The following is a 19642-nucleotide window of genomic DNA, read 5'->3' as shown; positions in this document are numbered from 1 at the left end:
AGGAGCCTTGAAGTTCAGCCTGCAAGCCGAGTAAAATTTTTTTAACCATTGAGGGTTGGGAGTCATTGCCCAACGACTCCCCCAAATACCAGTTATGTGGCTGTTGGGCTGACAGCACGAGCACTTGGGGGTGGCGGAGGGGAAAAGCAACAGGGACGGACCACTACTAAGGATAGGTAGTGTATAACATCCTTTACACATGCATAGTTAATGGACATGTTTGGAAGTGATTTGAGCCAAGCAGAAATAGGAGTCTTTTAGGGTGTTGTGAGGGAATCAAAATGATGAAGTAGTCACATTTGCATACTTTTGGTTGTTGATGGTAAATCTCGTTGACAAAATACATGTATGCAAGTGTAATTAATCTCTCTTAAGATTATTGTTAAATGGCGTAACTAAATATTAAAAAGAAAAAATCGAAGTCAAAGTTAAAGTCTTCATCTTAAAGAAATACAAACCATTAAAAATTATATCTACGTATATATTATAAAAATTGACGCACGTCAATAGGTTAGGCATGCAAAATCTCTTGCCTTTATAAGTAGTCTGTGTTCTTGCAGTCCTTTGTCAAGAACACGTCTTGTTTCTCTGTCTTTCATTTGATCTAAACCAGCCCTAAAGAATCTGTAGCCATAATGCTTCTTCAACTCATAAATCTCTATGCTCCCATCCTCATTCTCTCAACCCTAATTCTCAAAATCCTCTTCTCCAATTCTTCTAAACACTACAAACTCCCTCCAAGCCCTTTCGCCTTACCTGTCATCGGCCATCTCCATCTCCTCGGCCGCTTCATGCACCACTCCTTTCACATGCTTTCCTCCCGCTATGGCCCCCTCATTCACCTCCGAATCGGCTCCGTCAATTGCGTAGTCGCTTCATCTCCCGAAATCACTAGAGAACTCCTTAAAACAAATGAACTCGCTTTCTCCGCTCGTAAGCACACCCCTGCCATTGATCACCTTACTTACAATTCTTCCTTCGCTTTTGCTCCCTATGGACCTTACTGGAAATTCATAAAGAAAATCAGCACGGTTGAGCTACTGGGAGCCAGAACGCTCGGGCGGTTTCTTCCCATTAGAACCCAGGAGTTGCAGGATTTTATCAATATTATGTTTGAAAAGTCTCATGCTGAAGAAAAAGTTAACCTTACAGAAGAATTGTTGAAGCTGACGAATAATGTGATATCGCAGATGATGTTTAGCATCAGATGTTCTGGGGCGGGTGGGCAAGGCGAGGAGGCAAGGAGGCTTGTGCGAGAAGTGACAAAGATCTTTGGAGAGTTTAATATTTCTGATATAATTTGGTTGTTTAAGAATGTTGATTTTCAGGGTTTTAGAAAGAGGTTCATGGATGTGCATAAGAGGTATAATTCGTTGTTAGAGAATATTATTTCGAACCGCGAAATTGTGAGAAAGGAGAAGAAGAAAAATGGAGATGATGATGAAGACGTTAGAGATTTTCTTGACATTTTGCTTGATGCTTTGGAAAACGAAAAATCGGAGGTCCAGTTAACAAGAGATCATATCAAGGCCATAATTCTGGTGAGACTTCAATAGGATTAACGGAAACTCTTTCATCTAGATTTTTGCTTCTACAAAAAGTTTTTTTTTTTATAAATTTTTTAACATATATAATATTTTTTCGAAGTTAACTGTAGAAGCTAAGATCTTCGGAATTTATTTGGAAAATCTTTATTGTCTTAATTATTAAATGTTTAAGATAAAAATACAATTGTTTTCAATTAAAATGATAATTTACATGTGTGTTATCATGTGATTGAATGATTTTAACAAACATATAATTTACCTATTTGTTTATACAAAATAGGAATGTACAGTAGTGTTCTTTTAGAGTAGACACATCTATAAGATCACCTATAATTTAATAAGGAGATAATTTTAGGTTATACACAAAACATGTAGTTCAACATAATACGTGTTAGTTTAAAAAAACATAATAATTATTTATATATAAATTTTAATAAATATATAATAATTTATATTTAATAATCTTTAAAACAAATGTATTTATGATATTTTATTTTTTGGTAATAAAAAATTGTACAAAACCAGACAAACCATTAAAAACGAATTTTAATCAATAAAATTATATATACCTACTTTTGAGTATATAAATATATATACACATTATGTGTTATGATATGATTGAATAAATGTGAATTAATAATAAAATAATGTTTAATTATATAATAATAAGTGTACACGCATAACATTAATATAAAAGGATAGACTGATTAGTATAGAAAGTTAGGTTACTGAAAGTGATATATTGAATTTGATGAACTATGTATTCATAAAATCAAAACTGAATTAATTGCGGCTAAGCATGTCAACAAATATATTATTGTATGAGGGGTCACTTCAATTTACTGATTCTTAAACGTTGGTCTTATAAATCAGGTAATGGATTTTTGTTTGCTTTATCTGTTTGATAAAGATGCCTCATCTCGTTTTCCTTCTCTAAGTCAATTGTTTATTTTCTAGAAAGTGTTCAAATTTATTTGTTTAATTTTATGCTATTTTTTCAGGATTTCCTGACAGCTGCAACAGACACCACAGCCATGACAGCGGAATGGGCATTGGCAGAAATAATCAACAACCCAAACGTCCTGGAAAAGGCTCAGGAAGAAATCGACCAAGTTGTAGGAAAATCCAGGCTCGTCCAGGAATCCGACCTTCCCAATCTTCCTTATCTCCAAGCCATTATAAAAGAAAACTTCAGGCTTCACCCTCCAATCCCAATGCTTGCAAGGAAATCCATCCAGGATTGCCAAGTCGGTGAATACACAATTCCTGAAGGCTCTTTATTGTTCGTAAATCTCTGGTCAATCGGAAGAGACCCTAAAGTTTGGAATGATCCTATCAAGTTCGATCCTGAGAGATTCCTGAAATCAAACGACATTGATGTTAAAGGGTTTAACTATCAGTTGTTGCCATTCGGAACTGGAAGGAGAGGCTGCCCTGGAATTAATTTAGCCATGTTGGAGCTGCCGACCACTCTGGCAGCCATGATTCAGTGCTTCAACTGGAAGGTTGTGAATCCTCAAGGAGTGGAAATCGAGGGTGGCACTGTGATTGATATGACTGAACGGCAAGGACTGACCGCTCCTCGGGCTCGTGATCTTGTTTGTGTACCAGTGGCACGATGTTCGCCGGTATCTTAGATCTGATTACAATGAATATAATTACTTTGCTTGAATTAGTGGTTTCTTTGCTATGAGAAATTAAGTTTCAAGGGAACGATGTACTTGTATTATGTTATAGCGTACTCCAATAAAATCTTATTATAAATATGCCTTTATTTTCTTAAAATTTTACCTCTAGGGGTTCAAATGCCGTATATCTGAATTAAAAGTCGTTAATTAAAACAAGCATTATTACTCAGACAGAACTTTGTTTCAGGAACTGGAAAAAAAAATTAGAAATTGAAGATTAAAAATATAAAAAAAATCGATCACTTATATTAAAATAGGAGATATAAACGAATACTGATGAAGGCGATTTAGCCAAAATAGAATGGTTTCATTTTTTGAATGGAAATGCCTAAAGTTTCTAGCGCCCTTTATGGTAAATGATTAAAACAGAAGATTTTGAGATCAATAAAATTATGTATAAACATTTTTAGTATATAATTTGAACATACAGATGATGTGTTATTATGTAATTTTATTAATTTAAATTAAAGATAAAAGTAATATTCAATTATATGATGATACATTATCTGTACACCTAAATTATGTTTAAAAAATATGAACACATAAAATTTCTCTTTTAAGATAGGTTGTTTGTACCAACACTTGTTTGGTACATGTATGTGTAATAAATGAGACAGGTGTAGCGGAAGCCATGTAATATGGGGTTTGGTTGGAGGATTCTCACCTCTATTTAGATTGGTTCTAATTTTAAAAATTAGTGTTATCTATATAGATGAACGCTGGTGTTCAAAAAACTTTAATAATGAATTCCAATAAAGAAAGATAATTTAGTTAAAAAAATATTAGAGTTTATAATACTATTAAAATGAGATTAACAAAAACTTTTCTAATCCATATTTATTAGATAAGTAATATTATATGTATAAATGATAGGTGTTAATGAGTACAAATAAATTGACAAGTCATTACATGATTGAACAATTCAATTATTTAATCAAATAATAGCTCCTTAGTGTATTTGTACACATACTATCTAATCATTTGTACATAAAATATTATTGATACTAGTGTTGATGCGATTTCCCTTTAAAAACTTATGTATGCAATTCAAAGCTTTGTGTAAGACAAAACTACGATAATAGTGATTAGAATATGAGAATACTTAAGTTCATTTGCCATGAGTGTGTGAGAGGATGGGTTTAAAAAATAAATAAATAAAGAGAATCGATAAGGCTCAAGATTTTTTATGTGGTTTGACCCGATAATTAAAATATCTATATTTATGATGTTTTTAGTAGTCTGAGTGTGAAGATTAAGAATATTGCAAGTTAATGTGTACATTAGTAGTTTTCTCTGTGGTTGTATTCTACTCTTTAGTTTTTCTACATTTGTTTTTTTTCTCCCCTATTTGTTTACAAAAAAAGATTTATGAAAAGAAAAATGCATTTAGAACTCTTCTAAATTAGGATCTTAATCTATAATTTAAATTCAAAAGAGAGAGAATTATGTCTATATCAACAACATCTTGTTTATAAGGAAAGTTAAAGTCTTATTGGATGAGCATTGTAGAGATGTTGTGTTATAAATTTCAAATGGCCCCATTTTTTATAGGATTGTAATTATGGCCTTTGCCTTGGAGAGAATATTTCATTTCATGAGTTGTAGACTTAGAGTTACTTGATTAGTAGTCCCTTGTCGGGATGTCTAAGCCTTGAATACGATTTCATTGAGTTATCTTCGTCGTTATTTGTTGGTCATTACATATAATTGCACTTCTAGAATTGACTTTAGGCAAAACTTTTTTACTACACAACAATTGCACTCAATTCTTGGAGTATGAAGGGGATTTCAAAAACTTCGAGAATCTTTTGTGATGTGGAGATATTATCATATCTTTTTTGTTAGGTAAGATAGCATTATCATTATTTTGTATGCCGCTAGTGGTTTATACATCTTATCATTTCACATTTATTTCATAATATGATTATACATGCTTTATTTGCATCACATGATGGTCAATACATGTTCATCTCTTTTATTTATTCACTTCTTGACTATATAAAGAGAGACATGGAATGCATTTATCGCTTAAGTTTTTCTTTCTCAACGACATGGAATGCATATATCCCTTAAGTTATTCTTTCTCAACTTCCCTTTGGAAATGTTTTATGAGTTGTCTTTAGCTTTTTCCTTTTAAGTCTAATGAAAGAGGGAAGTTCAGAGTTTAAGGTTTTTATAAAAGAGGAAGAGATAGAGAGTGATCTTTATAATGACCCTTCATGTGTGTTGGCAACTAGCCCATGTTTTCCTATCTTTGTATTTGTCATTATTATGCACCTTCCTTGGTAAGGAGCTAGTTCCATTCTCCATGATAGATTTCTTTATGTGGATATGCCATCATTCCTTTGTGAATCTTTCATAGTACTGAAGCGAGTTGCTAAGTTGATTCTCACCTCAATCTTTGGTTTAAATTTTTCTCGATAGATAGCACAAGAAAAGTGTTTGCTTTATTGAGTTTCAAGTTAGAATGAGAGTGGAGAAGTCACTTGAGATGGATTTCGAGGCTCTTCTCAAGAGTTTGACATTTCCTTGGACTTGTGCATTTCCTACCAGGGTAATATAATAATAAGTGTTTGTAAGCTTTTAGGTTTTACTTTTTTGCCAGATATAGTACTTTTCTTACGTGAAAGAAGTCCTTGAACTTATGTAACATCCATATGTAAGTGTAAATGGCAAATTGATTATTTCATATGTATTTATGAACATGAATGTATATGGTATAAGCTAAAATTAATTAATTTAGATGTTAAATAAGAATTTTAAGCTGATTAATGGTTTTCTATGAAAGGTGCACACTTGTTCATTTAATGAAATGTCAAATATGTGGATCACGAGTCACATGTTTAATTTTAAAGTGGCGCATGATCATGAATGGTGCATGCTTGTACATTTAGTTGCAACTTGAGAATTTATATAAGGCACATTATCAAGATTAGAGAGATCATATCACATATTTAATTAGACAATTTCTTATCCCTAGAGTTGAGAAAGTTATCTTCTACTTCCAATGTAAATTTCTAGAGACAATGAATGATTTTGGTGATGATAAGAAGAGGGTAAGAAATATTATTATCTACATCAAACTCCGTAGCTTGGAAAAACAAGTATGACTTTAAGTAATTATGTTTTTGATTGAAATACATAATCTTGATCTTGCTATGTATATGTTAGATTTACGATGAATGTGTGATGCATAAATGTTAAGTTATGAAATTATGGACATATGTAAATCTGGTTAGTGATGGAACATGCATGATCAGGCTTGATGAATTATAAAATGTGTGTTTTTTTTAATAATCTATTGTCTGATGTATGAGGTAATTTTATATAATTTGATTGGAAGTAGGGCTAATACTGAATTTTTATTAGAGTTGGTATTTACCTGTTGATTGTTGGTATGGAAACCCTAAAGTTATGGTATAAAGATACTGTAGGGATTTGTAGCCTTTGACAATAAAATTAACAACAAAAATTTTAGTGATCATACCACAAACTCTAACTTTGGATCTCCCTCATAGGATAATCAATTCATAAACATACATTATAACACACATAAGGTGATTAATCGATATACTTGCATAAATGACTCCTTCATCTTTAATTGATGACCAGAGGTTGATAAGTAGCTCTCAAAACCAAGAATAAGCTTGCTTCTTGGTATCCAAATGAAACATAAACTCAAATAGAGGCTGAAGTCATGCTCAAAGTCTGCTAAAACTCGAGGATGGTTAGAAATATAGGTGAGAGGTATGAGTGTTTGCTCTGAACTGACTAGGGTTGCAACATATGAAAAATACGTGATAAAGTGTATGTATTTATACATATTCAAAAGGCCTGCTATAACACCCCTCTATAAGTATTGTCTTCCAAAAAAAGATGTCACTACTTAGACTACTTGAGCATGCATTCTCATGGCAATAAATTAAAAACATCATTCATCATTGAAATTTACCAAAATACCCTTGCATATCAAACTACGAAAACATATCAAAGTATGTCCAAATCATAATAAAAACATTGTCCATAACATCATGTAGTGTGTAACAAAATACATTAACATGAAACCCTAATATATAAACTCAACAATAACATAAATAACATAAATGCCCTAAATTGTTATATGCCCACTAACAATCACTTATCTCGCAGCCATCAAGATCATTTGTACTTACACACATGAAACTAAAGGAGTGAGTGATAAAACACTACGTAAGTTAGAGACTTTGCTATTGCTTTTACATAATTCTAAAAATACCCTTGTTAAAACCCATCATAACTCTATCAATCGGAGTCCATCCCTAACTCCCATTAGGAATTTATGATGATTGTGGGTCTTACACCTTATATCTATAACTCATATTAAACTTGGGAATGTCTAGGCTATATATCATAATTGTCGAGTTAAACTACGTCTTGTTCAATTACTAAGGAATCACCCTGTAGATTTCCAACTTATGTGACCATATCATCTCTAGGTGAAAGCTTTATCACTTGAAGGTTAAACCTCATAGTTGTGTACTAGGCTAACAGACTGGATTGAATACAAAGATTTGACACCTTGGTCAAATGAGCACTCGCGGTGTAATCCATTTACCTACACTACTATTGGACTGTTGATGGATATCATTGATGATTGTGTGAAAGAAGTCTCTACTAAGAAATATCCTTAGGAATCATGCATTATTCATGGAACTTCAAACTAAAGATGCAAACATGGAGGTTGTAACCTATGTTCAATTTATGGAAGCAAATCGTAAAGTTACTCATCTCCTAAATTTCAAATATAAAGAAAGGTAATTATCCTCTTTTCTCTTTGAAAGTGAAAGATACGCTTAAGGAAAATCTTAAACCATTTCTTGCTAATTTGAGGTATGTTTTTCTTGCCTTATTTCTTCTTATCATATGATTATAAATGTTGAATTGAATGATGAACAAGAAGATAAGTTGCTTAGGGAACTTATAACATATAAGAAAATCATTACATATAACATTTATGATATCAAGGGAATAAACCTCACCATTTGCATGCATCACATCCATATGCTTGATAATTTTAAACCTAATATTGAGTATCAAAGAAAATTGAATCCTAACATGAAAAAGATAGTTAGAAGTGAGATGTTTAAACTGTTGGATGCAAAAATTATTTATCCTATTTTTGATAGCTCGTAGGTGCATTCGGTATGAGTGGTACCAAAGAAAGAGGGTACGACTATTAAGACAATCACAGGGTGGAGATTGTGTACTAAGTAGAAAAAACTTTAGAGTGCCACCAATAAGGATCATTTTCCCCTTTTTTTTGTTGACCAAGTGTTATAAAGACTGGCAAACTATTCTACTTATGCTGCTTAGATAGGTACTCAAGATTCTTTCCAATCCTTGTTCGCCCAAAAGACCAAGAAAAAACCACATTTATATGCCTTTATAACATATTTTCCTATAGGCGAATGTCATCTATTCTTTGTGATGCACCCGCCACCTTTCAAAGTTGCATAATGACTATATTTTCTGATTTTGTTAAGTGAATTATGAAAATATTTATGGATAATTTTTCTATATATGACACCTTTTTTTATAATTGTTTACTTAACTTGTTTAAGATTTTACAGCGGTGTAAAAAGGTCAATTTGGTGTTTAATTGAAAAACGTGTTATTTTATGGTGAAAGAAAGAATAGTTCTAGAACATAGAGTCTTAGAAATGGGGATTAAGGTAGACAAAGCAAGGGTAGAGATAATTGAGAAGATGCCCCCACTAACATCCATGAAGGGAGTCTACAGTTTCTTAGGTCACACCAAGTTCTACAAGCATTTTATTAAGGACTTTTTAAAAATTGTTAAACCCTTATCTAATTTACTTACTAGATGTTCCCTTTAGTTATGACCAATATTATTTTGATTATTTTTGTAGATTAAAGGAAGCATTGATTTCAGCTTCTATTATGCAACCATTAGATTGAAGTTTACCTTTTGAGGTAATGTGTGATGCAAGTAATTTTGTTGTAAGGGTAGTTTTGGGGCAAAGGAAAGATAAAAAGATTTATGCAATTTATTATGCTAGTCACACTCTGGATGAAACACAAGTTAATTATGCCGCCATTAAAAAAGAACTTCTTGCAGTTTTATTTCTTTTTGACAAGTTTATGTCTTATTTAATAGGGTCCAAGGTCATAGTTTACATGAATTATTTAGCCATTAGATATCTCCTAAATAAGAAAGATGCAAAACAAAGTTTAATTAGGTGTATTTTGCTTCTTCAAGAGTTTGATTTGGAAATAAATGATAACAAGTGGACAAAAACTATTGTTGTTGGTTATTTGTCCCCTTTAGAGGAAGTCGAGTGAAGGTTTTGATAAAAGCCTACCTATTGATGACTCTTTTTCTAATGAATAACTTTTGGAAATATCTTATTTGATAGTGTCATAGAATGCAAATTATGTGAATTATCTAGTGAGTGGTGTACTACTTCATAGAGTATGTTTTGATGGGATTGTAGGACAATGTTTACCATAAGATAAGATGGAAAATGTCCTAACCCATTGTCATCTCCTTGAGTAGGGAGGTAATTTTATAACAACTAAGGTGTTCCAAAGTGGTTTTATTGGCCAACTATCTTTCAAGATCTAAGGAATGAAATGCCTTTAAATAGTATATTTAAAATTGAACTTTTTTGTGTATAAGGCTTTGATTACATGGGGCCATTTATTGTGTCTTATGACAATAAATATATCTTAGTTATAGTAGATTATGTTTTTAAATAGGTTAAAGTGTTTGCAAGTTCATCTAACGATGCTAGAGTTGTGGTAAAGTTCATAAAGAAACATAGAGTAATTGTTGGAGAAGTATGGAGTTACCTATAAGGTTGCCACCCCATACCACTTTCAAACTATCAGGCAAATAGAGATACCTAATAAGCAGATTAAGCATCCTTGAGAAGACTGTAAGTGTTTCAAGAAAAGATTGGAGTTTGAGATTGGATGATGCTCTTTGGACATATCACACAACCTTTAAAACTTCTTTTGGTACATCTCTTTTCTACCTTGTTTATGGTAAGTCTTGTCATCTTCCAATGGAGTTAGACCACTGAGCTTATTGGGCTATGAAGTTCTTAAACTTTGATTTGAAGAAAGCCGATGAGAAGCATCTTCTCCAATTAGATGAGTTAGAAGAGTTTAAACTGGATGCTTATGAGAATGCCAAAATATATAAGGAGAGAACCAAAAGGTGGCATGATAAGCATATATGTAACACCTATTTCTAGATACATACTCTTGATGAGAATAGACCAAAAGATACGTGCACAACTAGCTATGATCATAATATATGATCATAATTATAAAGCATGCAAAAAAGTGATGTAATAAAAACCCTTTATAAGTCAAACTCATAAAATAATAGCTATCTGGAAATCTCTCCTATAAAATAACTTCATCATTGTATCTAAAAATACTGATGATAATAATAATAACAAGCATATGTTTACTAATACTGAGATGACATAAGCACCATTTTCCTCGTGTAACTACTTTTTAGACTATTGAATCCCTGTTTGTCTCATTACTTATCTCTACCTGCAAAACATATAAAGGAAAAACCTACGTAAAACTCAATAAGTGGAAACCTTCCGACATCCATGGCTATTATATTATATAGTAATAAAACTTGCATCCCATTTGTAAACTAACTATTGTCACACTACGTCACCTCAGTGCCCTGACATGGATCATCCATGAAAACTACATAAACTCGAGTTAGAATCAACATATCTAATGCCCTAGTGAAAACTACTATAGGGCCTTGCACACATGTCAAACTCTTATGTCCTTGGATCCACTTATACGAGCCATGTGTCCTTTGGCGCACATTGTCAACTTTTGGAAAGTCATACACGGGCATGTGTCGCATACCAAATGACTGTGCATTTCTCTCCTCAGAACAAGCACGAGATCTTTAGGTTTTCAAAATTTTGGAATGACACACAAATGTGTATGAGATCACACACGATCGTGTGTCATAATTTGGAAATCGCACCCTAGGGTTTTTACATTGTTCTAATTCGTATAATGCCATTCAAACACATTTTCAAGCTAATACTAAGAGTCTCTAATCCCTTAAATAGTTTATTCATTGGAAATCATGTTTTATAACAATTACACGTATCACATCAACGATATTATTGAACTATCAACTCAAAACACATAATAGTCAAACTCAAAAGGCTAGACATGCTTATGGCTCATCATAATTGCATACAAAATCAAGTACATTATACAAATCATCACACTCATGTCTATACAAATCTAGATCTTTTGAATACTGGAGAAACTTCTAAGATTTCATGATCAAATAAGGGAAACTGTTCCATTTTCATGAATTTTGGTGAAAATGTCTCCCTTACATGGCTACGGTGATTCCGGTGATCAGCGATGACTCCTTTAATGACCATAGACTCCTTTCTTACACCCTTTCCTTTTTTAAGCAGTTGAGAAGTAAAAATATGTGTGAGAATTAGAGTTGATCACGTTTTTATTTTATCTCAAAGATATGATACATAAGCGTGTATCGACCATACACGGTCGTATGTCTAGTTGTATAACTAAGACAACTTCCTGCTTCGTCGTAATCACAATCTAGTCTAAAAGTTTCACTTTTTGTAGACTGTACACAACCATGTATATCTCCGTACATAGGTGTGTACTACTAAAAATTTAAAATCACTAAATTTAAGCTAGAAAAAAATATTGAAATGCCATTAGGCTTACCTATGGGTGTTACAATCCTCCCCTCTTAATATGAATTTCATTCGTAAAATTCACTTGAATAGATATGAGAATCTCTGTTGGATATCCTACTCAACCTTCCATGTGGCCTCCTTAAATTAATGATTCCTCCAAAGAACTTTTACTAGAGGAATCTACTTACGTATGAGCTCCTCAACTCGTCTATCTAATATTTGAACTGGTCACTCCTTATAGACTAGATTATCCTTGAGTTCAACATCCTCAATATTGAGCATGTGGGTGGGATCACTAATATACTTACGTAATAGTGATATATGGAACACATTATGAATGCAATTCATGCTTGCTAGTATCACAAACTAGTAAGCAACCTTACCTATGCGCTCTAATACCTTAAAAAGTCTCATAAATCTCAGCGCTAACTTGCCTTTCCTACCAAATCTCATAACATGTCTGTAGGAGGTTACTCTAATGAATACCTTATCACCCACATAAAACTCAAAATCATATTTCCTCTATTATGTGTAACTTTTGTAACAATCTTGGGTTTGCCTTATTTTTTCCCTGATCATCCTTTAGGTCAGCTTGAGTCCCAATGACTAGGTTACAATATCTCTCTCTCCTATCTCATCTCAATACAATGGTGTTCCATATCTCCTGTCATACAAAGCTTCATAAGGAGTCATCTTGATGGTTACCTAGTAACTATTATTGTAAGCAAACTCTATCAATGTCCTTAATCACCTGGTTGACTCTCTCAGTCTATTTATTGGTCTAGGGATCATATATTGTATTGAATGTCAATCTCATACTTAAGGACTTCTACATACTTTGCCAAAATGTTGAGACAAATCTAGTGTCTCGATCTGATTCTATCTAAAGGATTGAATGACCTAAAAGAGGGGGTGAATTAGGCAATCTAAAACAATCTTTACTAAATTAAAAAATTAAACCAATTTATTTAATTTAAAAATGTTGACTATTTTAATGCAATTGATGAGAATGACAAGAGATATTTTGAATAATTAACACAATAAAAATAACATAACATAAAATGTAAGTTTGAGAGATAAGAAAATCAAACATAAGATATATAATGGTTTGGCACAACTTGGCCTACGTCCACTCTTCCAAACTATCTCCCTTGGTGTGTTCCACTAATCCTTAGTTGACAAAATCCCAACCAAGCTTTTCTTCACAACAAAAATAGCTTACAAGGTGTTATTAACCTTTATAAGTACTACAACTCAATTTTTCTCACTCAAAATTTTCTAATCTCTCCAAGAGTAAACCTCACTCTTTTATAGTGTGAATTTTCTATAAAATTCGAAATATAATCTCTCTCAAAGAGTGTATATGAAAATTTAAGCTTATTACAACCCAATGCAAATGAAAGCAAGGGTTTTGAATAGAGAAAAGAATTTGCAAGTGAATAGCTTAAAATTGATTTGCTCTCAAATATATGAAAGTTCTTAGTGGCAAAAGTTCATCCCAAGTGAATTTGATTGGGTTTATATAGAGAAAAATGAGGAAAGTTACCGTTGTACACAAAAATTAGTTGTTTTAATTTTCTAAAAAATGTAAAATTCGTTCGACCAGATGAAATTTGATTAACCATGAAGTTTGACAATCTTCATATAGATCTGACTCAGCTAATCAGTATTCATAGTGCCTTTAATTGCTTTGAAATGTGCCAACTTAGTCAATCAATCAATGATGACCCATAATGCATTATAGCCACCTCTCACCGTTGACTATCCAACCATGAAATCCATTGATATGTGTTCCCACTTTTATTCAAGAATACTAAAGGGCTGGAAAACTCTAAATAGCCTTTGATGTTCAGCCTTAACCTGTTGACACACAAGTCACTTAGGCAAAAAGTCTACAATGTCTTTCTTTATTCTTAGCCATCAGAACATCTTCCTTAGATCTTGATATATCTTTACATTTTCAAGATGGGCCTTATAAAGAGAATTGTAAACCTCTACTAGGATTTTATCTCTTAAACTCTACTCTCAGAGAACATATATCCTCTATACTAAACTCAGTCTCAACATTTCTAATCATCTTCTACCTGATTTGTAGACATCCCTCATCTAAAGCCTATAATACATGAATCTCCTTTAAAATGGTCGATTGAATTTGGAGATTTGTCAACTGCCCTATGATAATCTTAATCTACTCTCTCACCAACTCTTGTTATAACTCATAGTGAGCAATAATTTGTGATAGAACATTTTTCTACTAAGGGCATCTGCAACTACATTGGTTTTACCTGGGTTGTAATTAATCTCGTTATCATAGCCCTTTATCAACTTTAATCATTGCCTGTGTCTCATGTTCAATTCCTTTTAAGTGAAGAAATATCTGAGACGCTTATGATCTATGTAGATGTTACTCTTTACCTCATATAGGTAGTGTCATCATATCTTTAGTACAAACACCACAACTGCCAACTTAAGATTGTGAGTAGGGTATCCGGTCTCATACTCTTTAGATTGATAGGAAACATAAGTTATCACCTTCCTTTTATACATCGATACTACTCCCAAGCCCTGATATGAGACATTTGTGTATAAATTATAGTCTTTGACCTCCTCTGGCAAGGCAAAGATAAGAGCTGAGATCAATCTCGTCTTCAATTCTTAGAAACTCTGTTCATAGGCTTCTAACCATTTGAAAAGAATCTTTTTACGTGTCAACTCTATAAGGGGTTAAGCTAACTTGGTGAATCCCTTAACAAAGCATATGTAGTAGCTTGTCAATCCCAAAAAACTTCTTACCTCCTTAGTTGTCTTAAGCCTTTGCCACTCTTACACTGTCTCAATTTTACTAGGGTCTATTGTTATACTATCTACTAAAACCACATGACTTAGAAATGACACTCTATCCAACCAAAACTCATATTTAGAGAACTTTGTAAACAATTGCTTCTCTCTTAACCTCTAGAACAGAAATCTTAAGTACTATTCATACTCATCTTGAGTTCTAGAGTAGACTAAGGTATCATCAATAAACACCACCAAAATCTTATCTAGATAATCTTGAAATACCCTGTTCATGAGGTCCATAAATACTGTTAGGGCATTAGTCAATTCGAATGACATGACAACAAACTCATAATGCCCATATCTAGTTCTAAAAGTACTCTTGGGTATATCTTATTTTGTTGCTCTAACTTGGCGATACTCTAACCTTAGATCTGTCTTAAAGAACACTAAAGCGCCCTTGAGCTAGTCAAACAAATCATTAATCCTAAGGAGTCAGTACTTATTCTTTACTATCCCTTATTCAACTTTTTATAGTCAATACACATCCTCATTGATCCATCTTTCGTCTTTATAAAAAGGATTAATACACTTCATGGTGAGTGACTCAGTTTGATAAATGTACTATTTAGTAATTTTTGTAACTGTTTTTTTAATTCTTGTAATTTTACTAGGGCCATTCTATAAGGGGTTTTAGAAATTGGTGCTACTCCCGAGGCTAACTTAGTGCTAAACTCGACCTCTTTTTTTGGTGCTAACCCTAGTAGGTTGTTTAAGAATACATCTAATAACTTTTATACCACTAAAGTATCTTTTACGCCCAAAACCATGTCTACTAATTTTTGAACCATATGCATCAAGTATGTCATACATTTTTTACTCAGCATCTTATTAGCCTTGATACTACTAATTATCATGTTAGGGATTCGATCTTCTTCGAATGTGAACTACTTACCATCATCCATACTGAATTTAGCTTTCTTTTTCCTACAGTCTATTTCAGCATCATATCTACCCAGGAAGTTCATGCCTAGTATCATAATAAAGTTTGGCATGTCCATGATTGTCAAATCCACAACCATTGTATAGCCTCTCAAGAAGACTAGTTCCCCTACCAATATTAAATTGTTGTGAACCTGATCCCTATCTAGCATCTCTATTCTAATTTGAGGAACAATTGAAGGCTCCAATCCTAATCTCTCAAGTATACCTCTAGCAATAAAATAATGCATAACACCAGAGTTAATTAAATCATATAAAATACAAGTATGAAATAGTAACTGACCCGTCACAGTTGTAGGGCTAACATTAGCCTGTGTTTAAGTAACTGCAAATACTTGGGTCTATTGTCCCCTAACTGTTTACTCTTTTGGGGTTGTGCACTATCGGGCAAAATATCTTGGTTGCTTACATTTATAGCACACTCTTTGTTTAGTTAAACACTCGCCAATGTGCCTCTTGCCACAACTACAACATGTATGGGAATCATCATGTCTGGGTTGTTTTTCTTTTCTCTATTTTTTACCTTTCTAATTCTTTTTTATTCTTCAGTTGGAAGGGTCTCTTACCTTTGATGTCTTTGCCAAGACCATCTTTGTTGCCTCCCCTTCGGTTGTCACCAATAGTCAGCTAACTTTACCTTTACACCTGGGCTGGTGGTGTAGGCTCTTCTGACAGCTCTTTATCCCTGGCCATATGTTATCTTATGGTCTCAAATCCTAGTGTTATAGCGAGGGCCTCTAAAAAAGTCTTGGGAGGATTTTCTCTCATCATCACAACCTTGGTTATGTCTGGCCTCAACTCTCTCATGAACATATCTAGTTTGTTTCTTTGTGAACTAGTTATGTCAAGAGCATACTTGGCCAATGAGTTTAGCTTAGTCGAGAACTCCCTAACCAATATGTTCCTTTGCCTTAGATAAAAGAACTTCTCGACCCTTACATACATTATTTCAATTAAAATATACCCTAACTTAAAGGCCTGTCCAAAATCTACCTATAACATCTTTGAAACTTAGTAGGTCCTACATAGTGTCTACCACCAGACTTTAGCATCATCCTTTAGCAAGAGATTGGCATACTAGATCTTATCAGTATCTGTCATTAGGTAGATCCTCATGACATCCTTTATTACCTTCAACCACTACTCAATTAACAGTTCTCCCAACATTACATTACCTTTGAAATCTAAGGGTTGATGATGATTAGACAAGCTATAAATAGGTTGTGTCTGTCATCTACTACTACCTGCAATCTCTACTCAAGGTGCTCATATACTTTTTCTACTCTGTTGGAAGGGTGTCTCTGTCTTTGAATGTTGCACTAGTATCAGTAAGGCTTAGGTTGGATACCCTACACTAGCTAACACCTCTCTGTTCTACCTCAGAAGTTTTTCACAATCTTACAAATGGTAACACTATCAATAGAATGAGCAACTAGCATGCTAGATGTCTATCCCTAAACCTCAGCTTGGCTCCTCTCTTGACTAAAGACTTTTGAGGCATCTCTGATTAATCTTTTCGATTTTCTAATCCCGAAATCACAATAACCTTTAGGCATATATTACTTTTAATCTGAAATCAGGTATATTATACTTACAGTGGTAGACATACAAGAGTAATTAATACTGCACAAGGGTTTACTTTCTTGTTTAACTCTACATGCATTTTTCAAACACATAAAACTTTTCACCTTTTTGGGTACTAAGATCATGCTTAAATACCATAAATGTAACACCCCTCCCTAGACACATGCTTTGATAAGAATATACCAAAAGAGAAATGTACATCTGGACTATTTGAAAATTTTAATGCATGATCATAATTATAAAAGCGTGCAAAAAGGTGATGTAATAAAAGTACTTTATAAGTCAAAGTCATAAAATAATAGTTATCTAAAAATCTCTATTATAAAATAATTGCATCAATGTATCTGAAAATACTGATAATAATAATAACAAGTATATGTCTACTAATACTAAGATGACATAAGTTCTTCTCTTCTCATGTAGTTGCTTGCTAGACCATTGGATCCCTGTTTGTCCAGCTACTCACCTCTACCTACAAAACATATAAAGGAAACGCGTAAGCAAAACTCAGTAAGTAGAAGCCTTTTGGCATCTATGGTTATTAAACTATCTGGTGGTAAAACTCACGTTCCATTTGTAAGCTAACTATTGTCACACTATAACAACTCGGTGCCCTAACATGGATCATTCACGAAAACTGTAAAGACTCAAGCTGAAATCAACAATCTAATGCCCTAGTGAAAGTTGTTATAGTGCCTTACACACATGCCAAATGACTTATTAGGCTATCTTACTAGGACACCCTGATCATATAAAGAAATCTCTAATAACAACTCATTCTTTTACTATATAAGCTGATCAAAACTATTAATTAACCATCTAGATAAGGTCCCTACCTTCAGTACATATGTGATGCATCTTGTTGATCACGTGAAGAATATCTAAAAGTCGCATCCTTACCATGCATACATGAATTGAACTGGATGGCTATGTGCCTTGATGTTGAGTGTATGATACATCTCATGGGTATCCATCCTTATTGCTCTCACAAATATTGTCACTTGCACACATAACTAGTAACTATCTAGTTATGTGACATTAGCCTTAGGGTTTGTAACTTTTCGACTCAGATTTGACTTGTTCTAAGTTTATGTCATTATCCACACAGTCAAACACCTTATCTATATCTTGAATTCTTCATCCTTTATTAGCTCACTACTTTTCTTATGTAACTCTCCTCACTACTCGTGTGTTTCTAGAGGAACACAGCGTGTAAAACTCAGTACACGATCGTGTATAGAGTAGATGCACTTGAGGAGTTAACCTAAACATACTCCTTGTACTTAGATCCACATGTATGAGTCACGTGTCCTCTTACACACATTGTCCACTTTTAGAAAGCCATACAGAGGCATGTGTCTTATACGAACGAGTGCAAGATCTTCAGGTTTTCAAAATTCTAGAATGATACACAAGCTTGTATAAGATCACACACGGTTGTGTGTCACGTTTTAGAAATTGCACCCTAGGGTTTCTACGTTGTTCCAATCACGTATAAAGCCATTCAAACATATATTTAGGCCAATACAAAGAGTCTCTAAGTCCCCTAAATAGTTTATTCATTGGAAATCATGTTTTATAACAATTACACACATCATATCAATGACATTATTAAACTATCAACTCAAAACACATAGTATTCAAACTCAAAAGGCTAGACATATTTATGGCTCATCATAATCGCATACAAAATCCAGTACGTCTTATAGATCATCACACTCATGTCTACACAAATCTAGATCATTTGAATACTGGAGAAATTTCAAAGATCTCATAATCAAATAAGGGAAACCACTATACTTATATGAATTCCAACAAAAACGTCTCTTTTGCATGGCTATGGTAATTGTAGTGATCGACGGTGACTCCTCCAGTGACCACAGACTCCTCTCTCACACCCTCTTACTTTTTGAATGGCTGGCAACTAAAAGAATATGTGAGAATTAAGGTTGATCGTGTTTTTATTTTATCTTTAGGATGTGATACACAGGCGTGTATAGACCATACATAGTCATGTGTCTAGCTGCACAACTAAGACAACTTCTTGTTTTGTCGTGATCACAATTTGGTCCAAAAGTTTGACTTTCTATGGACCATACATGACCATGTATATCTCCATACATGAGTGCGTACTACTAAAAATTTAAAGTGACCGAATTTAAACTAGAAAAAGACTAAAATACCTTTGGTCGTACCTATGAGTGTTACAATATCTTAAAGAAAGACTTTAAATAAGGTGATCGAGTGTTGCTTTTTAACTTTAGATTGAAGCTTTTTTCCAAGAAAGCTTAAGTAAAGGTAGTCCAATCCT

At 33.4% G+C, this 19642-nt stretch overlaps 1 protein-coding gene across 1 annotated transcript; it reads left to right on the top strand.

The window, feature by feature from the left end:
* The first annotated feature begins 572 nt into the window (after positions 1 to 572).
* LOC123203073 (cytochrome P450 93B2-like) lies at positions 573 to 3313 on the top strand. Its single transcript, XM_044619243.1, has 2 exons — positions 573 to 1541; positions 2549 to 3313. Exons 1-2 carry the CDS (start codon positions 636 to 638, stop codon positions 3182 to 3184), a joined length of 1542 nt encoding a protein of 513 aa, XP_044475178.1. The 5' UTR covers positions 573 to 635; the 3' UTR covers positions 3185 to 3313.
* The last annotated feature ends 16329 nt before the right edge of the window (positions 3314 to 19642 follow it).

This window comes from Mangifera indica, chromosome 19 (assembly GCF_011075055.1).
Source record: "Mangifera indica cultivar Alphonso chromosome 19, CATAS_Mindica_2.1, whole genome shotgun sequence".
Taxonomy (NCBI): Eukaryota; Viridiplantae; Streptophyta; class Magnoliopsida; order Sapindales; family Anacardiaceae; genus Mangifera; species Mangifera indica.
Note: the sequence above shows the minus strand (reverse complement) of the source record. Positions and strands in the feature narration are given on the sequence as shown.